Here is a 26,188-nt window from a genome sequence, read left to right on the forward strand (position 1 = left end):
GTTATTAAATACTTATGGGATTTGTTTTTTCTTTATTTCTGATATTCCAAAGTTTTACTGGGACTACATCTAGATGTTTGTCTTTTTTCTTTAATTTTTCATTTTATTCAGTGAATCCTTTCAATTAGCAAACCCAGGTCTTCAGCCTAGAACAGTTTCTTCTTGTGTACTACTTAGTGTTTCTGTTGTGTTTGTTTTGATTTCTTCTTCAAGAAAATCAACTATGTATAAATTGAGTTTTCTTTACTTTATTGATAACTCTAGGGAGGTTTGTCAAGCATGTTCTCTGTGTCACTGATTCAGTTTTCTGTAGTATTGATTTTCTCTTTCTGGCTTTGTACACAAATTTAAATGTTGGTACGTATTGCATTTTAGCTTCCTGTCAGTGTTTCCTTATCTTCTTTAATTTCTCTTAGCAGTTATATTTTTATAGTTTTATCTCTTTTCTCATTTCTTTTTGCTTCACAGAGTCTATTTTCTTTTATTTTTATTAAGAAGATAAAATAGCCACGTTCTAAAATTTAAAGGTTTTTTCATACTAAATCTTTCCCCAAACTGTGAATTTCCTCTGTATTTTGAATGATGTATTTTTGTTTTTTATATTGAATCTTCCTTCTTAAAATGATATTTATTTTCTGTTTGTTTGAATTTAAATGAGGAGTGTTCTGTCTAGTTTCAGGTTTGTCAATAAATAGTGTAGGTAGACTCTTCTTTTTTGTTTGCTCACCATATAGCTTGGAACCATTTAGTTTTCAAAAATTTGGGGGAGACAGGTGAAATCATGGTTGCTACTAAAATTTCCAGTATCAGTCAAATCCTGTAGGTCTCTGCTAGACTGACAAGTGACTTTCTGTCTCTCATCTCTTTTTAACCGACTAAATAAGAACAATATCATTGCTGGAATATTTAAATTAATGTGGATTTCTTTTTCTTTCCAATAGTGGAGAATTTAAAAAGCCACAAAATCCAATATATCATTGTTTCTGGCTCCTTTTAGTTTTTCTTTGTATCATGAGATGCTATGTTTTGTGTCCATGATTCTTTATTCTTTTAGCTATGTTGCACTAGAAGAAAGTACGGTTCTAGTTTGTATGTAAAACAACAAATTCTGATAAATTGTGAAACAATATAAGGAGATGAATCTGAGGTAAGGGCAAGCATTGTGGATGTCTAGAAATTTTTCAGTCTCTTTCTGATATGCTGATTTTTGGTCTTAATTCTATCTATGGAAATACTTCCTGGGTTCTGGCAGAATATAGACCAATATTTCTGTTCCTAGTGTTTTAGAATATTTATGCCTCTTTTGGTATTTAATGGGATGTTGGAAGTAGAAAAATTGGATAACGGCTCATTAAGTACAAACTTAACATGAAAATTTGAGGAATCCCTATAATAATTCATAATGTCTACTTGGTATTTATAAGTGGGTAGTCAGAGAAAGATTTATGAGTCATCCATAGAGCTGGGATGATTTGAAGCTGTTTAAATTTAAACAAGAAGGCAGAAGGAAACTAAGGAATGTCATACAGATGAAAGATAAAGAAGCATGAATAAGACAGAGAAGGAACAGTTAGATAGGTGATATGGGGATGAGGAGAATGTAATGCCCTGAGAATAAGAGAAGAAAAAATTCCACAATATAAGTCTGTCTAAAAATACGGAATACAAAGAAGTTAAGAGAGATGAACTCCTGGAAAGATCATTTCATTTGGAAGTTGGTATGACACTGACCACCTTTGAAGGGGAACTACAGCTTTCAGTAAAGGTGTTTGAACACTCTTTCTTGAATAGAACAGTGGAAAAAATGAGGGATACTATGGAGGACGTGTAGGTGAGCAGCAGTGGTTTTATGTGCCATAGTGAATACAGATAAGGTAGCATCAAATGAGTAAAATTTACTTAAACATTTAGCTGTTTTTATTTACAACAGAATACAAGGCTTTATTCCATGACACCCATTTATAGAGTGTTATTTTAAGTAATCTGTGCCTTAAAAAGACTTTTGAATAATTTCACAGTTTAACATGATCGTAACCATATTAATATATAAGCTAATTCATATCAAATTCAAAACTCAAATTTACAGGAGAAATAAAGCAAGTAATACTTTGGGACATTTGCATTATTTTGATATGAGGTGACATAGCTTTTGCCAGGTATATCTAATTACTTCATGGATTTAGTTTCTGACCAATCATGAAATCACTACTATTTTTATATGTTTTTTTTTTGTTTTAACAGAACATAAAGGAACAAGAAAGGAATTCAGAAACTATGATAAACCCTGGCAGTTAAATGCAAAGAAGCCTAAAAAGTCAAAAAGCGACCTTGCTGTGTCTAATATTTCTCCACCATCACCAGAATCAAAATCATGTAAGGAAGTTTGTCATTCAGATATTACTTAATGTATATAAGTGTGTGTTAGTAAAATGAAGAAAAGGTAAGAATTGAAGCCAAATTTTTTTATGGGATATTCTGGCTATTCTAATGAATTTCACATTTGTTTCAGCATTAACATTGAGCTTTATTTATATATAGCTACTCACTCATATTCTCAAGCATATGTAATTGATTTAGATTTTTTGAGTATAATATTCTTTTAAGAATGTAAACTGTGTGGAGCAGGTCCCTTGCCTCTCATGAATAGTTGCAGTGTTTTATCACATCCAGAGCAATACCAACCCTATATTTAATAAAGGACATAAAAGCAAATTAAATATTTTAGACGGAAAGCAAAGAAGATTTCTGTTCAAAACATTTAACAAAATTTAAAAAACATCCTTCACCCAGGATCTCTCTGAAGCCCTACCCATTTATTACTGAAGCGTGTATATTTACTCTCTCCCACGATGATAAGTACCCCTTCTCTCTCAATGCCTCTCCTCCTTTCCCACTGCCTTTCTAGCCGCTAAGTTTTTCCAGTGCTGTTAGCACCACATATGCATAAACATGTCATGTAGCTTAGGATCTTGTAGCAAGTCAGTTATTCTTGGAAGACAAGAGAGCTTGAAAGCTGTTCTTACACATCAGTTTCTTGTGGTTGTTACAGAGTGAGATGTTTGATTTTAATTTAAACAGGAAAAGGAATAGGTAGAAAATATTTATTTTTGTTTGAAAAATCATTATGTGCCAACTGGAGTCTGAATTTGGGTCATTTGTGAAAATGACTGAAATTAACTCCTTGAGTTTCTTTATTTATATAGTAGTACTCATAAAAAGTATTGTATCAACCACAAAGTTCTTGTGAGAATTATGTGAAGTACTACAAACTACAAATGTTCTTTTAAAATTATGATTGTAGCTAAATTATCCTGCTTCACCAGTTTGGTTTATAAAATTTGGTCCCAACATTTAAAAAAATTTACAAGTTTAAGATTTAAATGTGTTGTTCACAACCATATTCCCAGTAATGTCCAGTACAGTTCCTGGCTCAATTAATAAGTGTTAAATGAAATAAATGTAAAGGAATAAATGAAAAATGAAATCAATCAGTTCTCAGTCTCACATTTCCCTTTCTATCCTTGGAAATGTCTTTCTGTCTGTCTCTCTCCCCCTCCATAACCCTAGGGGCTTATTTTAAAGGGCTGAGTCCTGGATCGCATCACCTTGAGGGTAGAATGCTTTAAGGTCTTTGGTTTTGCGGAGCCTTTGCAATTTATGGGATGCTATGTAGCCACAAGATGTTACTGGTGGACTGGCATCTGATATCTTTTTCTGTTCAGGTGACCTACTCTCAACCTCTGGTTCCATTGGACTGTTAGTTCTTTAAAGGAAATTAATAACGAAGTATCATGAATGTTTAATAATATATGTAGAGATAATATATTTATACATGACAATAAGATTATAGGATTCAGAGTTATTGATTGGAAATATATTGTTGAAACATAAATTATTCCTGAAGTAATAGAATATCTTTTGAACATAGACCATGGTAAGTTAAAGCTGTATATTGTAATATGTAAACCACCACTAAAAAGAAGCACAAAAAAGCATAAATAAAAAGTTAATAAATTTATTAAAATAGGATGCCCCAAATGTTTTGATTTATTCTCCCAAAACAAAGGCAAGAAAGGAGGAACAGAAATAAATAACAATCTCCTGTTGAAATAAGTACAATCCCCATCCAAAACCGTAACAGGTATTTGACCCATGGAAACTGACAGTATTATTTTAAATTGATTTGGAAAGGGAAAGAACCATGATCATCTAAAGCAATCTTGAAAAACATGAAGTAGTTTGGAGAATTTACCCTACCTGACTTCAAGTCTTATAGAACTACAGTTATCAAGACAGTGTGATTTTGGTGAAAGGATGGACAAATAGATCAATTGAATTTAATAAAGAGTCTAAAAATAGACCTACGTATGCGGTCAAATGATTTTCCACAAGGACATCTAAACAATACAGTAGGAAAAGAAAAATGCCTTCAACATTGAACATTCATATGGAAAATACACACAAGTTGATCCCTACCTTAATTCATACTGAAAATCAATCTGAGATGGGTCATAGACTTAAAGATGGAAACAAAAACAATGAAACTTCTAAAAGAAAACATACAAATATAACTTTGTGCCCTTGGAGAGGCAAAAAAGTTTTAGAGGTGTTCTAGTTACCATGTGTTCATAACAAATCACTCTAAAATGCTTTTTTTGGGGTTAAATTAGCATAACAAAAATTAACCATTTTAAAATGTACAATTCAGTGGCATTTAATACATTCAAAATACTGTGCTACCCTAACCTCTTTCTAGTTCCAAAACATTTCATCATCAGAAAAGGAAACTCTATAACAAATAAACAGTCACTCAACATTTCTACCTCCCACCAGCCCCTGGGAACTTGCTTTCTGTTTCGTGAATTTACCTATTTTTGTTATTTCATATTAATAGAATCATATAATGTGTGATCTTTCTGTGTTTGGCTTATTTTACCCAGCCTAATATTCATATTTTCACGGTTCATTCCCATTGCAGCAGGTACCAGAACTTCATTCCTTTTTTGTGGCTGAATAACGTTCCATTGTATAGATATACCACATTTTGTTTATCCATCCATCTATTGTAGGGTATTTTGGTTGTTTCTACATTTTGCTATCATGAATCATGCTGCTATAAACATTCATCCTCAAGTAACTGTTTGAACACTCATTATCCATTATGTTGAGTATATACCTTGAAGTAGAATTGCTGGGTCATGTTGTATGTTTAAACTTTTGGGAGAACTGCCAGTTGTTTTTTATGAAGGCTGTACTATTTTACATTCTCACCAGCAATGTAAGAGGTTTTGTTTCCTCACATTCTCACCAACATTTGTTTTTTTCTATTTATAACAAAAATACCATCCAAATGGGTGTGAAGTGCTATCTCATTGTTTTGATTTGCATTTCTGTGATAACTAATGATGTTGAGCATCTTTTCATGTTCTTCTTGGCCATATGTATCTCTTCTTTGGAGAAATATCTATTCAGGTCCTTGGTTCATTTTTTAAAGTAAGTTGTTACTCTTTTTTTCCTTGAGTTTCAAGAGTTCTTTATATATTCTGATCCTACACCCTTATCAGATAATATGATTTACAGATATTTTCTCTCATTCTGTAGATTGTCTTTTCACTTTCTTGATAGTATTCTTTGATATGCAAGTTATTAATTTTGATGAAGCCCAATTTAACTATTTGTCTCTCTTTTTTTTTCTTGTGCTTTTGGTGTCAACCCTTGCCTAATCCAAGACCGTAAAGATTTACCCCTATGTTTTCTTCTAAGAGTTTCATAGTTTTAGTTCTTAAATTTAGGTCTTTGATTCATTTTGAGTTAGTTTCTGTTTATGATGTAAGGTAGGGGTCTAAATTCATTCTTTTATATGGGGATATTGAGTTGTCCATTTGTTGGACAGCGTCATTTATTGAAAATACTATTTTTTACTCATTAAATGATGGTCTTGGCACCCTTGTTGAAAAGCAGTTGGCAATGAATGTATTTATTTCTAGACTCTCAGTTCTATTTCACTATTCCATATGCCTATCCTTATATAAGTACCACACTATTTTTATTACAGAAGCTTTATAATGAGTTTTAAAATTGGAAAGTGTGACCTTTGTTTTTCTTTCTCAACATTATTTAGGCTATCCAGGGTCCTTTGCAATTCCATATGATTTTTAGGATCAGCTTTTCCATTTCTGCTAAAAAAGGTCATCAAGATTTTAATAGGAAATACATTCTGTTAATAGATCATTTTGGGATTATTGTGATCTCAACATTGTTAAGGATTCCAATTCATGAACATGGGATGCCTTTACATTTATTTGTCTTCTTTAATTTCTTTGAACAGTGTTTTGTACTTCTCAGTGTACTAGACTAGCACCTTCTTGGTTAAGTTTATACCTAAGTATTTTATTCTTTTGTATGCTATTGTAAACGGAATTGTTTCTTATTTTCTTTTTCCAATTGTTCATTGGCAGTGTTTAGAAATACAACCGATTTTCAAGTATTGATCTTATATCCTGCAACTTTGCTGAGCTTGTTATTAGCTGCAACCATGTTTTTGTGGATTCTTTAGGCTGTTCTACATATAAGTTCATGCCATCTGCAAGTAGAGATAGTTTTCCTTTTCCTTTTCCAATTTGAATGCTGTTTATTTCTTTTTCTTGCCTACTTGGTCTGGATAGAAATTTTAATAGTATTGAATAGAAGTGATGAAAACAGGCATCCTTTCTTGTTCCTCATCTTAAGGGGAAAATTTTATTATTTTACTGATCTACATGATGTTAGCTGTGAGGTTTTCATAAATGTCTTCTATCATATTGAAGATGTTCCCTTCTACTCCTAGTTTATTGGGAGCTTTTATTATGACAGAATGTTGAATTTTGTGAAAAGCCTTTTTCTCCATCAATCAAAATAAGCAAACATTTTAAAATTGATTATATTAACATAATTATTACACTGATTATTATGTTAAATAACTTTTGCATTCATGGATAAATCCCCCTTGGTCATGATGTTTAATCCTTTTTTTTATGAGTTCACTTATTAGTTTTAGTTTTTATTGCATGGGAGCAGCTTATAAATACTTTTTAAAATTTGATTTTTATTTTATATAGGGTATAGTTGATTTACAGTGTTGTGTTAGTTTCAGGTGTACAGCAAAGTGATTCAGTTATATATATACATATATCCATTCTTTTTCAGATTCTTTTCCCATATAGGTTATTACAGAATATTGAGTAGAGTTCCCTGTGCTATATAGTAGGTCCTTGTTGATTATCTATTTTATATATAGTAGTGTGTATATGTTAATCCCAAACTCCTAATTATCCCTCCCCCCACCTTTCCCCTTTGGTAACCATAAGTTTGTTTTCCAAGTCTGTGAGTCTGTTTGTCTGTTTCTGTTTTGTAAATAGTTCATTTGTATCATCTTTTTAGATTCCACATATAAGTGATATCATATGATATTTGTCTTTCTCTGTCTGACTTACTCCATTTAGTATGATCATCTCTAGGTCCATCCATGTTGCTGCAAATGGCATTATTCCATTCTTTTTATGGCTGAGTAATATTCCATTGTATATACGTACCACATCTTCTTTATCCTTTTCTCTGTCGATGGACACTTAGGTTGCTTCCATGTCTTGGCTATTGTAAATAGTGCTGCTATGAACATTGGGGTACATGTATCTTTTCGAATTATGGTTTTCTGTGGATATATGCCCAGGAGTGGGAATGCTGGATCACATGGTAGCTCTATTTTTAGTTTTTTAAGGAACATCCATACTGTTCTCCATAGTGGTTGTACCAATTTACATTCCCACCAACAGCGTAGGAGGGTTCCTTTTCCCCAATACCCTCTCCAGCATTTATTGTTTGTAGACTTTTTGTTGATGGCCAGTCTGACCAGCATGAGGTGATACCTCATTGTAGTTTTGATTTGCATTTCTCTAATAATTAGCGATGTTGAGCATCTTTTCATGGGCTTTTTGGCCACCTGTATGTCTTCTTCGGTAAAATGTTTATTTAGATCTTCTGCCCATTTTTTGATTGGGTTGTTTGTTTTTTTGATGTTGAACTGCATGAGCTGTTTGTGTATTTTGGAGATTAATCCCTTGTCGGTAGCTCCATTTGCAAATATATTCTCCCATTCTGTGGGTTGTCTTTTTGTTTTCTTTATGGTTTCCTTTGCTGTGCAAAAGCTTTTAAGTTGAATTAGGTCCCATTTGTTTATTTTTGTTTTTATTTTCATTACTCTAGGAGGTGGATCCAAAAAGATATTGCTGAGATTTATGTCAAAGAGTGTTCTTCCTATGTTTTCCTCTGAGAGTTTTATAGTATCCAGCCTCACATTTAGGTCTTTAAACCATTTTTAATTTATTTGTGTTTTAGAGAATATTCTAATTTCATTCATTTACATGTAGCTTTCCAGTGTTCCCAGCACACTTATTAAAGAGACTGTTTTTCTCCACTGTATGTTCTTGCCTCCTTTTTTGTAGATTAATTGACCATAGGTGCGTGGGTTTATTTCTGGGCTTTCTATCCTGTTGCATTGATCTATATTTCTGTTTCTGTGCCAGTACCATACTGTGTTGATTACTGTAGCTTCGTAGTATAGTCTGAAGTCCTGGAGCCTGATTCCTCCAGCTCCATTTTCTTCCTCAGGATTGCTTTGGCTATTCAGGTCTTTCGTGTTTCCATAATCCTTTTAATATGCTGCTGAATTTGATTTGCTACTATTTTGTTGAGGATTTTTACATCTGTATTCAGAAGAGATATTGGTATGTAGTTTTCTTGTCATATCTTTGTCTTTTGTGTCAGGGCAATGCTGGCTTTATAGAATGAGTTTAGACGTATTCCCTCCTTTTCTGTTTTTTTGGAAGTGTTTGAGAAGAATTGGTGTCAGTTCTTTAAATGTTTGGTAGAATTCACCAATGAAGCCACCTTGTCCTTTGCTTGACTTTGTTGTGAGGTTGTTGATCATTGATTCCATGTCTTTACTTATTATAAATTTTTTGTTTATTCTTGAGTAGCTTTTGGTAGTTTGTTTGTTTCTAGGAATTCTTCCATTTCATCTAGGTTGTCCAGTTTATTGGCATTAAATATTCATAATATTCTCTTATAATCCCTTTTAAAAACATTTCTGTAAAGTTTGTAGATTACAGACTTGATTACATTTCTGATTTTAGTAATTTGAGTCTTTTCTCTTTTTTCTTAGTTAATCTAGCTAAAGGCTTATTAATTTTTAAAATCTTCCTTCAGAATCAACTTTTGGTTTTGTTGATATTCTCTATTACATTTGTATCTTCTATTTCACTTATCTCTGTTCTAATATTTATGATTTACTTCCTTCTGCTAGGTTGAGTTTAGTTTGCTCTTCTTTTTCTACTTCATTAAGGTATAAAGATCAGTTATTGGTACAAGATGTTTCTTGCTTTTTAATGTGGCCTTTACAATTATAAATTCCCATCTGAGCACCACTTTTGCTGTGTCCTATAAATTTTGGTATGTTGTGTTTTCATTTTCATTTGTCTCAAGATATTTTCTAATTTCCTTTGGGGTTTCTTCTTTCACCCATTGGTTGTTTAAGAGTGTGTTGTTTAATTTTCTCATGTTTGTGAATTTTCTGGTTTTTCTTTTTATTTTTATTTCCAATTCATTCCACTGTGGCCAGAGAAGATACTGTTATGATTTAAATATTTTAAAACTTATTGAGACTTTTTTGTGGTCTGACATATGGTCTGTACTAGAGATTGTGCCATGTGCACTTGGAAGAAGAATATGTATGGCTGTTATTCTGTGTATTTTTCTCTATATGTCTATTAGATCTAATTGGTTTATAGTGTTGTTCAGGTACTCTGTTTTCTTATTGATCTGTTTAGTTGTTTTATCCATTATTGACAGTGAAGTATTAAGAGTCTCCAACTATTGTTGTAGAACTCTATACCCTCAGTTACATCAATGTTTGATTCATGTATTTGGGGTCTCTGTTGTTAGGTGTGTATATGTTAAATAATTGTTAAATCTTCTTGACTGATTGACCCTTTTATCAATATATGATATTCTTTGTTTTGTAACAAGTTTTGTCTTAAAGTCTGTTTTGTCTGATACTAGTATAGCCACCCCTGCTCTCTTTGGTTTCTGTTTTCATGGAATATCTTTCAATCATTATTTCTTCAAATATTCTTTCTTCTCCTTTTTGGGACTACCATTAGGTGTATGTTGGTACATTATACAAATTGATAAAGTAAGAAAAGTCATATGACATCTCAAATAATACTTGAATGGTATTTGATAAAGTTTTACATCAGTTATTTTAAAACAAAACTAAATAAAAGGACTTTTAGAATAAAAGGATATTTTCTTAACTGAAGTATTGTCTGGCAGAAACATTTGTGTAATATGTATAAAAAGTTTTCTAAGTGATTGTTCTCAAAAGGAAAAAAGACAATAATATTAAGTCATTAACTTTCATATGGGGTAAATATCATTAACATTCAGTAAAAACATCTCTATTGCTAAAGCTTACTTAAAAATAGATACTATATATTAATTAGGCCAGTGAAGAACAAAATAACCTGTTAGCTTATCCAGTAGATTGTGAGCTCCTGTAGAACGTCATCCCCATGAGGGCAGGGAATTTTGTTACATTTATTCCCACTGGTTTACTCCCAGAACCTAGGACAGTGCTTTGTGCTATATACCAATGAGTGGATAAATGAGTAAATGAGAATTTAAGGATTAATTAGTGCTAAAATGTGTCCTAGTCTCATGAGATAACAGTTCAGAAGCTGTGTGTTTTCAGATAACAAAAAAGCACCTTACACAGTGCAAGCTGGTATAGGTACAAAGATCTGCAAGATAATATTATGTTTTTAATTTTCAATTTTGATTTGTCATAGAGGAAAAATAATGACAAATAGGGTTCGATGAAGTTTTTTCCTTTGTGGTTCAAGCATTTCTACTATTTACCTGGTGGAGTGGTTGAGGATGATGAGTAGGGTCTTGGCAGAAAGAACCAGCAGAGCATTTGTCTGTCAGTCCCTTGTGCATGATAGTGTGCACTGATTCTTTTATAGCTATTTCAAATTTGTGATCCAGATGAGAAAACTGAGGTAAGTACGTTAGCTTCAGTTAAAACTAAAAACTAAAACCAGTCCTAAGTAATTTTATTTATGCTTTTGTATTCGGGGGAGGATTTCTCTTTTTTTTTAAAATGTTGCATTTAGCACAGCATATACAAAGAGGAATAGCTGTATATTTGCTAAAATTTCAGGAAAGAAATGAAAAGACCATGCATGTGTATAGAAAACACAAGTTACATAGATAGGAAAGACTGAAGATGGCAAAACAATGTCTGAAAAATCATAATACGGAAATGCAGAAGGCAGGAGACATGAAGTAATAAATTCACTGTTACCAATTTTAGGCATATCTGTAGTACTGGGAAACCTCCTGGCATATTTAAATGAAAGTATAGGAGAAACTTTCAGGAAAGAATATTAGCATTTATTAAATTTTAGAAAACAGAGTTGAAAGATCTAAATAATTGAAATTATTTTGGTTCCAAAGAAATAGATAGATAGTATCTCAAAAGTTATTTGGAGGAAATGGTAAATTTATTATTTAACCCACAGATGGAAATTATTGGTGGAGGTATCAGTGAGTCAGAATTTGATTAATATAATAAAGAATTGTTCAAAATAGGTCCTGTTCAGTATACAATCGGCTGTTTTGTGAAGTAGTGACCTCTTTATGAATGAATGGAGCACGCCCATCTACACGGTGCTGTGGATGGGCTCCTGCTTTGGGGGTGAGTTTTGTCTCAGTGATGTTATAGGTTGTACCTAATCTCAGATTCTTTCACCTCATATGGGTCATATTATGTTGTTTATATTGTTCTGCTGTTTTCCATGTCTCCTGAGGATATTTTTTAGAAAATGTATTTAAACTGTAGCCCTGAGTTTTAATACTAAGTATGACCTAAGCAAGGTTTTTTGTTTTGTTTAATATTTGTTTACTTATTTATTTATATTTATTTTGGCTGCGCTGGGTCTCAGTTGTGGCATGCAAGGTCTTTGCTGCGGCGTGCGAACTTCTTAGTTGCGGCGTGCGTGTGGGATCTAGTTCCTCGACCAGGGATCGAGCCCAGGCCCCCTGCACTGGGAGCGTAGAGTCTTACCCACTGGACCACCAGGGAAGTCCCTCAAGGTTTTTAATCCATCAGAAACCTTTAGAGATTCTCGTCTGGAGACTGTATACTGGGTTGATGACTTCCCAAATCACCTTCCATTATTTACCGAAACATCTTTTGAAATTATCCAGTGTAGTTGATTAGACCATGATTATACTGTGGCCTTCCTTGTCCTAGATTTGGATCCTATGATAAATTGGGTATCACATGTGTAGCAAATTGTCACAAGCTACAAAAATATAAAAATAAATTTGTGTTAGTTTCTCTCAAAAGTTGCTGAGGAAAAGAGCTTGGGTGTCATTTCATTTCACTGTAGTGCTGCATATGACCTCCCCTAAACTCAGTAGGTTAAAGCAACAATTTATAATTTCTCATGGTTCAGTGAATGGGCTGGGCAGTTCTGCTGGTCTCACCTGGGCTTGCCCACATGGATACATTCAGGTGGAGTTCTGCAAAGGCTGCTAGGGTGGGCAGCGGGGCATGTCATATGATTATCTGGGGAGGTTGATTGGGACTGATTTTTTTTTAAAAACCTATGTTCTTATTTTTTTTTAATTGATGAGATCTTAATAGGATATGGTAATTTCCAGGAAAATTAGATAATATAATGATGCAGATTAGAGAACTTATTCCAAAAAGGTTAACAAAAGTGCCAGTAAATGTTTTGAAGGATCTGGTTCAAATACAGTTTTCTGTCTCCTCTTCTGAGTTTCTCTTCCCTGTGCCTGGGCGTGTCCCCCCGGGAACTCCTGGGGAATGACCTGTGGCGTAATAGCAATATGCCTGGAAGTGTTTTCTAAAACCATTGATCACAATCACTGCTTCCACTGTCCACACTTGAACACTGGTGTGTTGATGTTAGCTGACATCTCCTTCCCAGAGTCCCTTAAACAAACACGGAGGAAGCAGCTGCATGTTTTTAGTTTAGATTTATTTAAATTATAGAAGTAATGTTTACTTATTTTGACAGTGAAAAAAATAGAGACATGTAGAAAGATAGTCTCTCTGCCTTTAGCCCTCTCAAAGTCTACTCCCTCGGAAATAGTTTGCATCCTTTTACATCCTTTTCTTTATATAAACTAACATAAAATGTGTGAGTTGAATTGCTTTATAAAACTGGCTTTAAACTGTACAGTACACATTCTTAAGCATCTTGTTTCTATTATTTTAAAATGTATTATGTACATATCTCCATGCAAATAAATTCAGATCTATGTTATACTTTTCCATAAGTGCATACCTGTACCATAGTGTGAGTATGCTATAATTTATTTATTCCTGTGTTGAAGTACAGTTACATTATTTCCAGAGTTTTGCCACCACAAACTTTTTGGTGAAATAAACAAATATCGTGCACTTTCCGATAAAATAAACAACCTTGTACATATATACATAAGTATGAGTGTTTTCATTTATTTGTGATAATTTACCAGACAGAATAAGATTGCTGAGTCAGAGGATCAGTATATGTTTTATTATAATAAATATTTCTGAATTAGTTTTAAAAGGTAGCAGAAAAAAAGTTTCAGTAGGTTGAGACTGTCTGTCTTATAGCCTTACCATATAAACTTTTAAAAATTATTTTATTTTTATCAAAAAAATATATATGGTTTCAAAAGCAAATTAGTACCACAAGGCAACAGTGTCCTTCTTTTTCTCCTATTCTGCTTTTAATGTGGAACCACTTTTAACCCTTAGATGTTTCTTTTTGGTACACAGATCTGCATATCTAAATATACAAGATACTTATATACTTCTCTTTCAGTTTTTAAATTTGAGGCATTATCTCTTGACTTCCTCTAAGACATTGTGCTTTATACCCAGGGCCCATCACATTCTCATAGTACAGGCAGGCAGCTATTTCAGATGTTGGTTAATGTATACTTTGCATTGATTTTTTCATGATTATGTTAATTAATTAGCCTTTTTCACAGTAGAGCCATAAAATAGCCCACTGTTAATTTGTTTCTAGAATTAATAATTGGCTTGTTTTTCTGTTTGCTTTGCTTTCTCTGTACCCATCACTAATGCTTCACCAAACCCTGCCTTAAAGTATACATTAAACATTCTCAATATGCTTAAATACATCGTGTTCTTCTGTCGTAGTTTATATTTTATACTTTATTTCATTTAAGAGGTTTTAGAGACTTCTCTCCTGTAGTCCTTTGTCCTCTTGCTCCAGTCTTTACTCCTTAGTTTCCAGACTTTTTCTCAGCTCTCTGCTGAGACCATCCTTTACTGTCATCCCAAGGCTTACCTTTTCCTTTTTCTTATGGAGGATTATCTGTTTCCTGAATCTCAGGTCTTTCCAGTTTTGGGTTTACTTATTTATTTTGGTGGAGCACCTCCATTAGGAGCTTTCTGAAAAAGAGTGCTTGCCAGATACATTTCTGAGTCCTTACAAGTATCTTGATTGATTCTTTCATTGGATATAAAGTTCTAAGTTAGAAGTGATCTTCAGTTGGAATTTTGAAGGAATTTCTCCTGTGTCTTCTGGGGCCAAGCATTGCTATTGAGAAGTCGGATGACAATTTGATAGCTTTTAAAGATGTTCTCTTTATTACCACTGTAAAATTTTGTGATAATATGCCTTACATTATGCTGTGGACATTTTCTGGATCCTTCCAATCTGAAGGGCAGTTGTGTTTTTATATCCTTATTATTTTGGCATTGGTCCTCCTTAATTGATGCTTTCATGTTTAAATGGTATGAAATGCCCACTTTTTGGGGGCATCTCTCTCTTCAGGGACTAGGTTTCAGTATTCTCTACCTTGCTAAATCCAGTTACCACTCAGTTCATTTTGCATCTTCCAAAAAAAAAATGTGTAGCTGTTTCTTGCCTAATGATGTCTTCTCTCTTTATTCAACCAATTCTTTGATAAAAGAAAAATACCGTAATGTAATTTTAGTGGGAATTTGAGGGAAAGTGAAGGTAAATAGAAGTATTCAGTCTTCTTTGTTTTATCAGAAGACAGCAAGAATGTCTTAAAAACATTTAACTAATTGCTCATGAAGAAGGTAGCAATTACTTTTTAAGCTGCTAAAACATAATAGAAAATACACTTTGCTTGTGTTTTCCCTGATTTATATAAATTATTAGTTTTAAATCAGCGCCTGAATTTTCTTTGTTCTATAAACACTGTCACACTTCCTTACTTGTTCAGTTAAAACATTTCTTAAAACCCAGCTTCATAACTTCCCTCTGTTTGCTCACAAGAAAACCACTTCCAAACATTTTTATTCTGTACACTGATCTTGATACAGTCTTTCACGTAATGATGAATAGTAAGTTTTTATCCTTATGTAGCATGCTTATGAAGTAATCATTTTTTTTAAACATAGTGCCAAGGTCAGTAGATCATCCTAAGTGGAACTGGAGGACTAAACCAGAAAACCGTGATTTTGATGAATTGAACCACATCCTTCAAGAGAGCAAGAAACTGGGAAAAGCCCTTGAGAATCTCTCTCGAAGTAAGTTTATTTACTTCATTATAATTGGAATTCCTCACCAACATTAAAGTAGAAACATTCATTACTATTACCAGTAACATATTTCCAGCATCCTCATTATAATTCCATGAGAGGTTGAGGAGTTCTAAGAGCGTGAGATGGGAAATGAGGCCTGATCTTGCATGTTACAGGGATTCGTGGGAAGACTAGTTTCTATAGAGTAGGAGGGGCTATAGACCCCCTCCCCACAATGGCTGTTTGATTCCAGTCTCTCTACAAGGTCTTTGTGCGTTACCCAGGGGAGCTGTACACCGAATGGTACCTTGCTCATTCTTCTCTTTTGAACCCTGTTGTTTGGTGTCCTCCCAGTTAATGCATGTGCCTGTTTCTTCCATGACTTTTCTTAAGGATAGTGACTGGGCCAGATTCTTCTTCGAATCCTCTCAGAACCTAGCAACATTCCTTTTTGTAAAAGCAATGATCTGTGACCCTGGGGCCTGGGTCAGAAGTCGGGCTCTGCCACCTGTGAGGTGAATAACATGACGTAAATCATTAAACCTGTACGGGCCTTGGTCCTCTCACCTCCAGATCAGGAAGACATGATTCTGTGTGCCTCTTCTGATAGGTGAGAAGGTTTGCAATGACATGTTTCAAGTAAAAACTTTTAAATGTTACTGTTGTGAGAGTAGACAAACAAATATTTTGATTTGATAAATGCATTCTATGTATGTAGAAATACATATGTCCTTTATGGTTTTAGTAGTGAGTTCAAGGTATTTCTATCTTTCTCTGGTTCTAAAGTAGCTCTTAGTTTTAAAAATTAAGCACCTTGAGATGCGTATTAATGCTATAGCCTCACTAAAATTTTCTTCTGGTATTATGGAATATTAAAGATTCTTAAATGGAAAGTAGAACACTAGCAAATTCTAGTAGATTATATTTGAGGATCAGTATGTTTTGTAAAATAGCATTGTGTTACTAGTTTCATGATATATATATTTTATTTATTTATTTATTTATTTATTTATTTATTTATTTATTTATTTATTTATTTATGGCTGTGTTGGGTCTTCGTTTCTGTGCAAGGGCTTTCTCTAGTTGTGGCAAGCGGGGGCCACTCTTCATCGCGGTGCACGGGCCTCTCACTATCACAGCCTCTCTTGTTGCGGAGCACAGGCTCCAGATGGGCACGCTCAGTAGTTGTGGCTCACGGACCCAGTTGCTCCATGTCATGTGGGATCATCCCAGACCAGGCCTTGAACCCGTGTCCCCTGCATTGTCAGGCAGATTCTCAATCACTGTGCCACCAGGGAAGCCCCTATGATATTTTTTAAAGTTAGAAATTTCCCTTGGTATATATTTTGGGAGAAGTTTATATATATATATGTATGTATGTGTGTATGTGTATGCTTATATATTGTATTATACTGTAATTATATATTTATATACTATATTTTATTGTATTACAATTTTACATATAGAGATTTCATTTTTTCATACTTCTTAATTTATAATTCACTAGAGCCTTTTATATTAGACTTTTGTTCAGTGAACCTGTCTCAGAAGTTAACTTGACTTATGATAGGGTCTCGTAATTTTGCCATTAGTAGAAACTCTTTGGTTGGGGTTCGAGAAAATCCTGCTTTTGTCTAGATTTACTATTGGAGCAAATAATGATAAAGTGAGTTTTCAGCTAATTATTACATTCATGAAAAGAACCTTACCTATTAATATGTCAAAGGCTTTATGTGTGTGTATGTATGTATGTCTTACCCCTTTGGTCAGAGTCTGTGGCTCTTTATAGACTCTGAATTTATCTATAAACGTGAGTTTTAAAAAAAGATTGAAGAAAATGCCCAATTATTACACATCTTCACTTATAGTATTAGTCAATTTTTGTCCTTTAAAACATGACAACTACCTTTTAAACACTTGTTATGTCATTGTTAATTTGTAAGAAAGCATTTGACCACTAAGTAAAACTTTTAAATAAAGGAGTTTGGTGCACTTGCTCAGATCTGTAGCAGACGTTTCAGGGTTTACGCTGCGCTCTGTCCCAGGAAAACTAGCCTTAGGTGGGGGCTCGCAACTGAGTCGTCTGAGCAGAAGCGAGTGGGAGCAATGACAGGGGCTCATTTAACGCAGACAGGGAAGTCTGGAGAAATAAAACGGCTGGGGTAGCGGTTGATCAGGAGAGTAGAAGAGATGCAGGTTTGGGGCGTTACTCTTCGGACAGAGTCAGGGCCAGAGAAGTTGTTGGGTGAGTCTGTAGCTTGGCCAGAATACGGTGTAACATTCAGCATCTATGTGTATGATGTATATGATGGAGAGTTGTTTTTGGCTTCATTGATCGTTTTAAGGGGGCTCCGTTTTTTGTGGCAGTAGTGGTTGTGTTTATGTGGCATAAGGCAGCAGTTGGTCACACAGGCAGGGGTCGCTCATTTCTCTGTATACGTTTTTTGAGTCTCTTTTAGAACAAGATGCTACTTTCTTGGATGACTTGAGTTTCTGTGATTTTCGCTGAGATTTAATATTAACGTCTTGTCTTAGGCCCAGCATGTATCTAACTACTCAATTATCAGTTCACCTGAGATGGTGATGTTTATGTACTGATCTCACTGCCCAGAATTGAGCTATTTAATCTCAAACTGTTCTTCCATCTTCCTGAAGGAGGATGTTGTTCATTCTTGTTTGACCTTGTTTGACTCTTACAATGGCTGTGGCTTGGTAACTCTTCCTCTAATCTAATGGTAACTTTATTAACCATTGTTTTATTTACTAGGAAGACTTAGGGAATGGACTCTTTTCTCCAGTTATAGTCAAAAGGAATGTTCATTGTCTTGTTATTGTGGACCTTTTTCTCCTGTGTCCCAGGAAAGGTTGAAAGTTTTTAGTGTTCTCCTAATTTTCATACATTCTCTGATAGAATTCTCTCTGGCAAGGTTGGTCTTTGCTTTATCTTAGTTTTACTTCCTAAAAGATGTTACATACTTTTAAAGTATTTGTTATTTAGTTGAGATTGACAGCAAAAAATCGTTTATATTCCTCAAAATGGTAGAATTCTCTCATCTCTACAGCTGTCAGCTTATGCAGACTGTACCATGCTGTCTTTCTGGCTTTTTGCAAACCTCCCGATGTAATGCTTTATCTTAAAGTCAGTCATGAACTGTGACACTCCTCATGCTGTGATTCTCTCCTCAAGGTATACGTGTTAGAATAACTTCAGTGGCTTGGAATAATGCCAGTTATTAGTTTTGTGACCTTGGGAATCTTTCTTCACCTCTCTGTGTTTGTGTCACCTTTACTGTAAAATTGCAATAATCATGGTACTATTTCTAAAGGTTTTGTGACGATCACATGAGACACTGTATCTAAAGTGCTTGATATGGTACCTGGTATGAAATAATTGCTAATTAAATGTTAGATATAATATTCAGTTTCTATTATTGTATAACAAATTACCACAAACTCAGCAGCTTTAAAGAGTACAAATTTATTATTTTACGATTTCTGTGCCTCAGGAGTATGGGTGCGGGTTAGCTGGGTCCTCTTCTCAGGGTCTGGGCAGGCTGAAATTAAGGTTCCGGTTGGGGCTGTGATCTCACCTGGGCTTGGGGTCTTCTAAGCGCATTCTTGTTGTTGGTCGAATTCAGTGCTTGCTCTTGCAGCCCTACGATCCCTGTCTTCTCACTGGCTGTTGGCCAGTGGTTGTTCTTAGACCGTTCTCTCAGGTCCTTGCCTTGTGGCCTCCTCCTCTCAAACCAACAATGCACTGTTTCTTCTTTGAAGCCACTGGGGAGCATCTCTCTGGAGCTTTGCCTTCTTTTAAAGGGTTCATCTGATTAGGTCAGGGCCACCAGGATCATCTTCCTTCTGATTTACTTAGTCAGCTGTTTAGTAACCAAATCAAGAGAGTGATGCCCTTTCATCTTCAGTGGTCCCACCATGCAGACTCAAAGGGAAGGGACTGCACAGGTATGTATCTTGGGAGTCGTCCTAGAATTCTGCCTGCCACAGATATTATTAGTGTTATTACTGTTTATCTCTCAGGGCCTATAACATGCTTCAGCTGAGTGCTGCCCGACAGAAATGTAATATGAGCCACATGTGTGATTTTATATGTTCAAATAGACACATTTCAAAAAAAGGAAAAAGAAATTAATATTAATTTTAATAAAATATTAACCCAGTATGTCTAAATTATTTTCAGTTTAATTTGTATTCCATATAAAAATTATTATTGAGGTATTTTATGTTCTTTTCCTTTCATACTGAGGCTTCAAAAATCTGGTGTGAATTTTTTTTTTTTTTTTTTTTTTTGCGGTATGCAGGCCTCTCACTGTTGTGGCCTCTCCCGTTGCGGAGCACAGGCTCCGGATGTGCAGGCTCAGCAGCCATGGCTCACGGGCCCAGCCGCTCCGCGGCATGTGGGATCTTCCCGGACTGGGGCACGAACCCGCGTCCCCTGCATCAGCAGGCTGACTCTCAACCACTGCGCCACCAGGGAAGCCCTCTGGTGTGAATCTTATTCTACAGCACACCTCAGCATGGACGAGCCATGTTTCAAGTGTTCATTAGCCATATGCGGCTCCCGTATCGAACACCAGAGCTCTACCTAATGTTAAAACAAACACACAGAAAAGCACTTCTCTTGAGGTTGAGTTACCTCAGGCAGAGGTACAGAAGAATTCCTTCTTCCTCTTTCATCCAGAGTTTCAAAAAGAACAGTTAACACGCACGGTCTCCACCTGCTCATCTTCCCCTCACTCCTCAGTGCAGTTACATAACTGCACCCGTCATTCTACTCAGACCTTTCTCACCGTGGTCACCAGTTGAATCCAAGTTGTCAAACTGAATGAACACTCTTCCTCATCTTACAGAATTGCTCTGGTAGTTTTAACACCGTTGATTACTTTGTCTGCCTTCAGACTCTCCGATCTTTGAGTTTCTGGGACTTGGCCCTCATTTGATCGTTTTTGGATGCTCTCCACATCATATCTTGTAGGTTTCATCCTGACACTTCTCTTTCTTTCCTGCCACTACGAAGGCTGTTCCCACAGTTCATTCTCTGCCTCTGCTCTTTCAAATGCTCTCTGTGTCCAGCCGTATCCTCCCTCAGAGATTTAATTATCACCCCTACACAACTAACTCAGATAAGTGTATTTCCCATCCAGACTGTGTATGCTTTTATACAAGATGGTGGATATCCCACTGCCATGCTCAATTCAGTATATCTAAGTATTAAGTAGATCCTACCTCCTTCTTTACTGTGACCTTTCTTCTTCATGCTTTGTCTCAGCTGTTGGCATCATCAGTTACTGGTTCAGCCAGGCTGGAGCCCTTTTAGACTCATGTTTCTCCCTAACTGTTAATAATTAATTTCCAAGTCTTGATATTTTCCCTCTATCTTGGGTATGATTTTCTTCTCTGCCACATTAGCACCCTCTAATTCACACTCAGCACCACTGACCAGACCATTGGTTTATCCATTTAACGTGTTCCATTTTGTTTCATTTCACTCCTGCCCCATGACAGAAAAAACAGGTGCAGTCCCTGTGCATATTGAGCTTGTGGCTGGAGGGATTACCATGCCCTTAAGTTAGGGGAGTCTTACGGCCAAAATCTCTGTGGCTTAATACAGTATAAGCATTTAGTCACTCCATATAGTGTTCCAGGGTTGCAGACAGTTCTATCCTGTTATTCTACTATCTTTAGCACCTGATCCAAGGGTCCTGATGCAGAAGGAGACAATAGAGGATTATGGGGGTGGTTTCTAATGCCTAGGGGTGGAAGTGCTCACATGACATCACCCACATTCTACAACTGACTGCAAGGGAGGCTGGGGAATGTAGTCTAGCCTGTGAGCCCAGGAGAAATACGGAAATAGTTTGAAGCATGAATAACCATTCCTGTCCACACTCTTGTTTCTCTGTATCTCCAAACAGCCCTCACTGCTATCAGTGGGATGGATCTAGAGTGAAGACTTGGCACCACTTGTTGCAGACATTCAAGGGCTCCTTAAAACCTCATAGAAGGTGCTCCGTGCTCTGACCCTTAGTCATGTGTCCAGTATCATCTCTCATGACTCATCATCAGGCCACTTGTGCACCAGTAACAGGGAAGTTTTTCACACTCACGGATGTTTCACCATTTCATGTATTTGCTTACGCTGTGTCTGCACCCTGAAATCACACCCCCACTTGCCCCAAGCTAATGTCTGCTCCTCTATTTAGCCTCAGCTCAAATGCCACTTGATGATTTAGCGCTGCTGTCTTTCTGTGGAATGGATCTGGTACCCCTCTTTTTGTGCTTCCATACTTTTCTCTGTACGCGCTTAAATGCTGTGATCTGCGTTCACAGCTCTCTGAACTCTGAGCTGCAGGGAGTCCAGGGGCACCTGGACTCTCCAGCATGCAACACAGTGATCAGCACGTCATTCAGTCACAATTCGCTGGGCGAGTGCCACCTCTGCTTCCATTTCTTCCTGGTCCATCTTCTCTGTGACCCCTCCCTTACTCTTTCTTCACTGCAGATCTACCTTCTGCTTCTCTAAGTGTGGGCCTTTGATGTCATATTACATAGGTTTTGGTTTTTATATATTTGATTTGTTTGCTGAGATCTTTGGCTTTAACTGTGGCCTGTCTGTTAAATTAAACAGATAGGTAAGCAAGTAGGAGCCCAAGTCTTTTCTGAGCCTAAGGCTTTTGCTGCTTTTGGCAGTTTTCTGTGAAGGAAGGCAATGATAGGATGAGTATCTTTAGTCCATTTAGACATTGGTCTACAGATTGTAGTTCATGTGAAACACTGGCTGGAGCTTTTCCAAGGAAAAAAGCCCAGCTGTTGGGAGAACAGAGGACAGATATTTATGCTCTGTGACTGATAATAGCCATCGGGACTCAGCCAAGAAAAAAATAGCAGATGACTTTTTTAGTTCAGCAATCATGAACATCCCCCAAAAGTCTTTTCTGACAAACAGCCTGAGGAGTTAGGGAATAATAGCCTATGAGTGAAAATGGAAGCAGATGATGTGGTAATCGTTTGTTCATTGCATGCAGACCTCAAGTTTACCTTTTAGTAGAAGAGAGAGTTGTGAAAAGCAGAATTTCAAAGCCTCATAAGGAGACTTGTGGGAGCCTTAAACAAGGAGGTTTAGCACCAACGTGGTGAAGAATATACCTGAGTAGAGTCTGTAAGGATAAAAAGGTAAAGCTAAGGTAAAAGGAGAGTGAAGGTGTGTCATGAAGTGGGAGGTTCCTGACAGGAAAGCATGTGTGTAAAAAGAAGGAAGAAAATTCACAGAAACATTTCAGAGAAAGAAGAAAATTTTGTATTGTTGATGCATTAAGGATGAAGTGAGTAATAAAGTCAACGAAGGTGGAAGTCTAGGTGGCAGGGGAGTCGGGGGTGAAGGTGATCCTGTGTTTTCGAACGATCACTCTGGTGCCAGGTGGAAGATGGAATTGATATGGTTCATGTCTCAGGGCAAAAACCAGACGATGAGAGCCTAAATAGAGCGGTAGCTGTGGGATAGAAAAGAGGGAATGGTTTAAGACAGGTATTGGTACTGGTCAGCGGCATGTTAGCAACCAGGCTGCACGGCAGGAAGTGAGCGGCGGGCGAGCGAGCAAAGCTTCATCTCCCGCTCCCTGTCACCCGCGTTACCGCCTGGACCATCCCTGGCCTCCCCCGCCCCCCGCATCCGTGGACAAATTCTTCCATGCAGCCAGTCCCTGGTGCAGAAAGATTGGGGACCACTGGTTTAAGAAGTGTAGAAGATTATATGGTTAAGACTCATTGCTATGAAAGAGGTGTGAGGATAAAGAGAGAATGATGTGCTTAGATTGTTTATTTTTTGGTTTTGTTTATAATCAAGGTACTGCCTATAATCAAGGCCTCTGCCTCAGATAGGAATTCAAGAGGTTTGAAGGTGGAGGAGGAATGTTGTTTCGAACACCTTTGGTACATCCAAATGGCGTGGATAGCCCTCCTCTGTTCCCAGCAGTCAAGTGTGTGTGTGTGCGTGTGTGTGTGTGTGCGTGTGTGCGTGCGTGCGTGCGCGCACGTGTGTGTAAATTGCCTATTTGGAGAAGAAATTTGATTAGGGATATGGGTGCAGGAATCTTTAGCATATAGGGAAAAAGAGCCCTCCCCCAAACACACCATCAACATTTGAGATACAGGTAGAAAAGTGATCTAGTTGACACTGAAAAGGAATTTTCGGACAGGTAGGTGGAAAACCAAGGTAGAATGCTTTCAAAAAATCAGGGAGAGAAAATATTTCAGAAAATCTAGCTGTCCGAAGTGGCAGATAACTTGGTAAAAAAAAAAAAAGATGGGACACACATTCATTGTGTGTGCAGCCATCTCCAGGCTGTGCTTCCACTGTTTCCTGCAATGGGATTCATAATAGGAAAAGCTGGAAATTAAGTATCTTTTATTAGAGAAAGAAAAATGGATAAAGAAATCATGGTACATTCACACAATGGTATACTTCATAGTCATTAAAAATGATAGTGTAGAAAATATTTACTAATATAAAAATATAGTTTTATACAAAAAGCAGATAACAAAATAGTATGTTTGCCTTTAATTTTGTTTTATATATGCATATAGAGGCATACAGCATTTGTATGTATGCCTGTATATGCTCAAAAAATTATTTGGAAGAATTCACAAGAAACTGTTATCATTATTTATGAGTGGAGACTTGTTTTCCTTTTCCCTTTATTATATTTTTTATTTTGTTCTGTGATAAATATGTATCGGTTTGACCAAATGAAATAAAATAGGCTTTTTGCAAAAGGAAGAATCGGGGTAATCTGTCTTTACATTCTGATATCATTGGGATTTTTTCCAGTAGGGAATCAGACTTTGGGAAATAGCTACTTCCAGTTTATACCATATGAATTGTCTGATCTACTCTCATGAAATGAATTACATTGACTAAGCTGTAAAGAATTGTGAAAATTTGCTACTTTCGTTTCTCTTAGTTACAACCTGATTCTAACTCGGGCTAACCTGATGCCTGGGAAAATGGAAATCTTGGTGGAGCAGGTGGCTCCTGTTTACTTGATGTAGCACAGCTTGGAATGTGAGAACTGTTTGGGAAGAAATTCCTGATACCACTGAGACCTCTCTGAGGGTTGGAATAAATGGAAAGGCCCATAAGTTGAAGGACACAAATGAAAGTATCCAGATAGGTTTGCAGTACAGCAGAATCAGGAACCAAGCTCTGATATGCCTGTGGGAGCCCTTGCCTCTTTATCTAGAAGAGAAGCTTAGTTTCTGAAGGAACTCATTTCCCCCTGTTCATTTCCAAGAAGCCCACTTCTATCTGGGACACCACTGCTGCCCTAAGCCAAGCCTCTTTGGCTACTCTGAAAGGACAGTGTCTCCTGTAAGATCTCACTTGGGCTTTTAGGAAGACCATGTGATCCCGTGTGCGTCAAGAGTCCCGTAATCAAATCCTGGGCCTTCTTTCCTTACAACATATTGTAGCAACCCACTGTATTTTCTCTCGCATATTCTGTTCCCCACTGCTCCTCAGTTTCTATAAAATTTAAAAATATACCTTAAAATAAGATGGATTTTGAGAGTTAATGAAGTGCCTAAAAGTTGTTAATCTCACCTCAGGGAATAGCTGTGAATGTTCTGCTTGGCACTGGGAGAAATATCCTGGCTACTCAGTATGAACGGTTCTCATTAGAGCTTCCTGCTTCTGTAAAGAAACATTTCTTTAATATTCTTTCAATGGCTTTTAATGAGGTTAAGCTTTGATTAAAATCGAAATACAAAAAGTGAATAATTTCCTAGGCAATTTGACGTGGATAATGAGAGCCTAAAGAATTATACAATATATAGTATTTATTTAGATAAATTCTTAAGTAAAAATCTTCAAAATATTTAAATGTCAAGAAAATATAACAATAGGTATCTGAAAAAATATGTAAGACCAGACCTTTAGAACAATTAGAGGCATAATTTCTTCCCAAACCAAGTTCCCCATTTAGTTAGTTTGAGCTTTATTCTGGGACTCATCACTTCTTATACTTTAATATGTCTTCATAGCAACCTTTTTCTTCATCTTAATTTTCCATTGGTAAAATTTCTTGGCCCTGCAGAACCGCTCCTGATACTTGCTAAAATGGACTGAACAGAGGATGTAGGGAGCTAGCTCACAAGTGAGGTGCAAGTTCTGTGTGACATGCATTTTGACCATTCAAGGTCATTAAGGCCTGTTGACTTACTTACCTGCAAGTTCTTGGCTACACTCTAGATAGGTGAAGTATTGCTGCTATCTTTATGAATAATGGATTCATAAGTCTGAGGTGTAAAAGAAATTTAAAGACCACCTGATCACTTTCTAAAAACTGAGTGAGGAAACTCTTTTTGCAGGGCCAAGGGCATTAATGCAGAAAGTTAAAAATAATCAAGGGAGTTTCAAAAATCTCAGACAATTGAGTCATGGGTTATTTAATTCCAGATATCTAATTTTTATGGTTTTGGATGAGAAAGAAAATTTTGTTTTATGTACCTACTCTCCCTTTCTGTCTTTTAAAATAG

At 36.1% G+C, this 26,188-nt stretch overlaps 1 protein-coding gene across 1 annotated transcript in view; it reads left to right on the plus strand.

Moving 5' to 3' along the window:
• The window catches only part of LOC308630061 (uncharacterized protein C8orf34 homolog), a gene marked incomplete at both ends in the record, with an annotated part of 332,109 nt that overhangs the window by 62,751 nt on the left and 243,170 nt on the right, over positions 1 to 26,188 (plus strand). The window contains 2 exon segments of the mRNA XM_081258441.1: positions 2,242 to 2,373; positions 15,518 to 15,646. Coding sequence (XP_081114567.1) covers positions 2,242 to 2,373; positions 15,518 to 15,646 — 261 coding nt within the window.

The sequence above is a fragment of the Mesoplodon bidens genome, assembly GCF_964165515.1.
Source record: "Mesoplodon bidens genome assembly, chromosome: 16".
NCBI lineage: Eukaryota > Metazoa > Chordata > Mammalia > Artiodactyla > Ziphiidae > Mesoplodon > Mesoplodon bidens.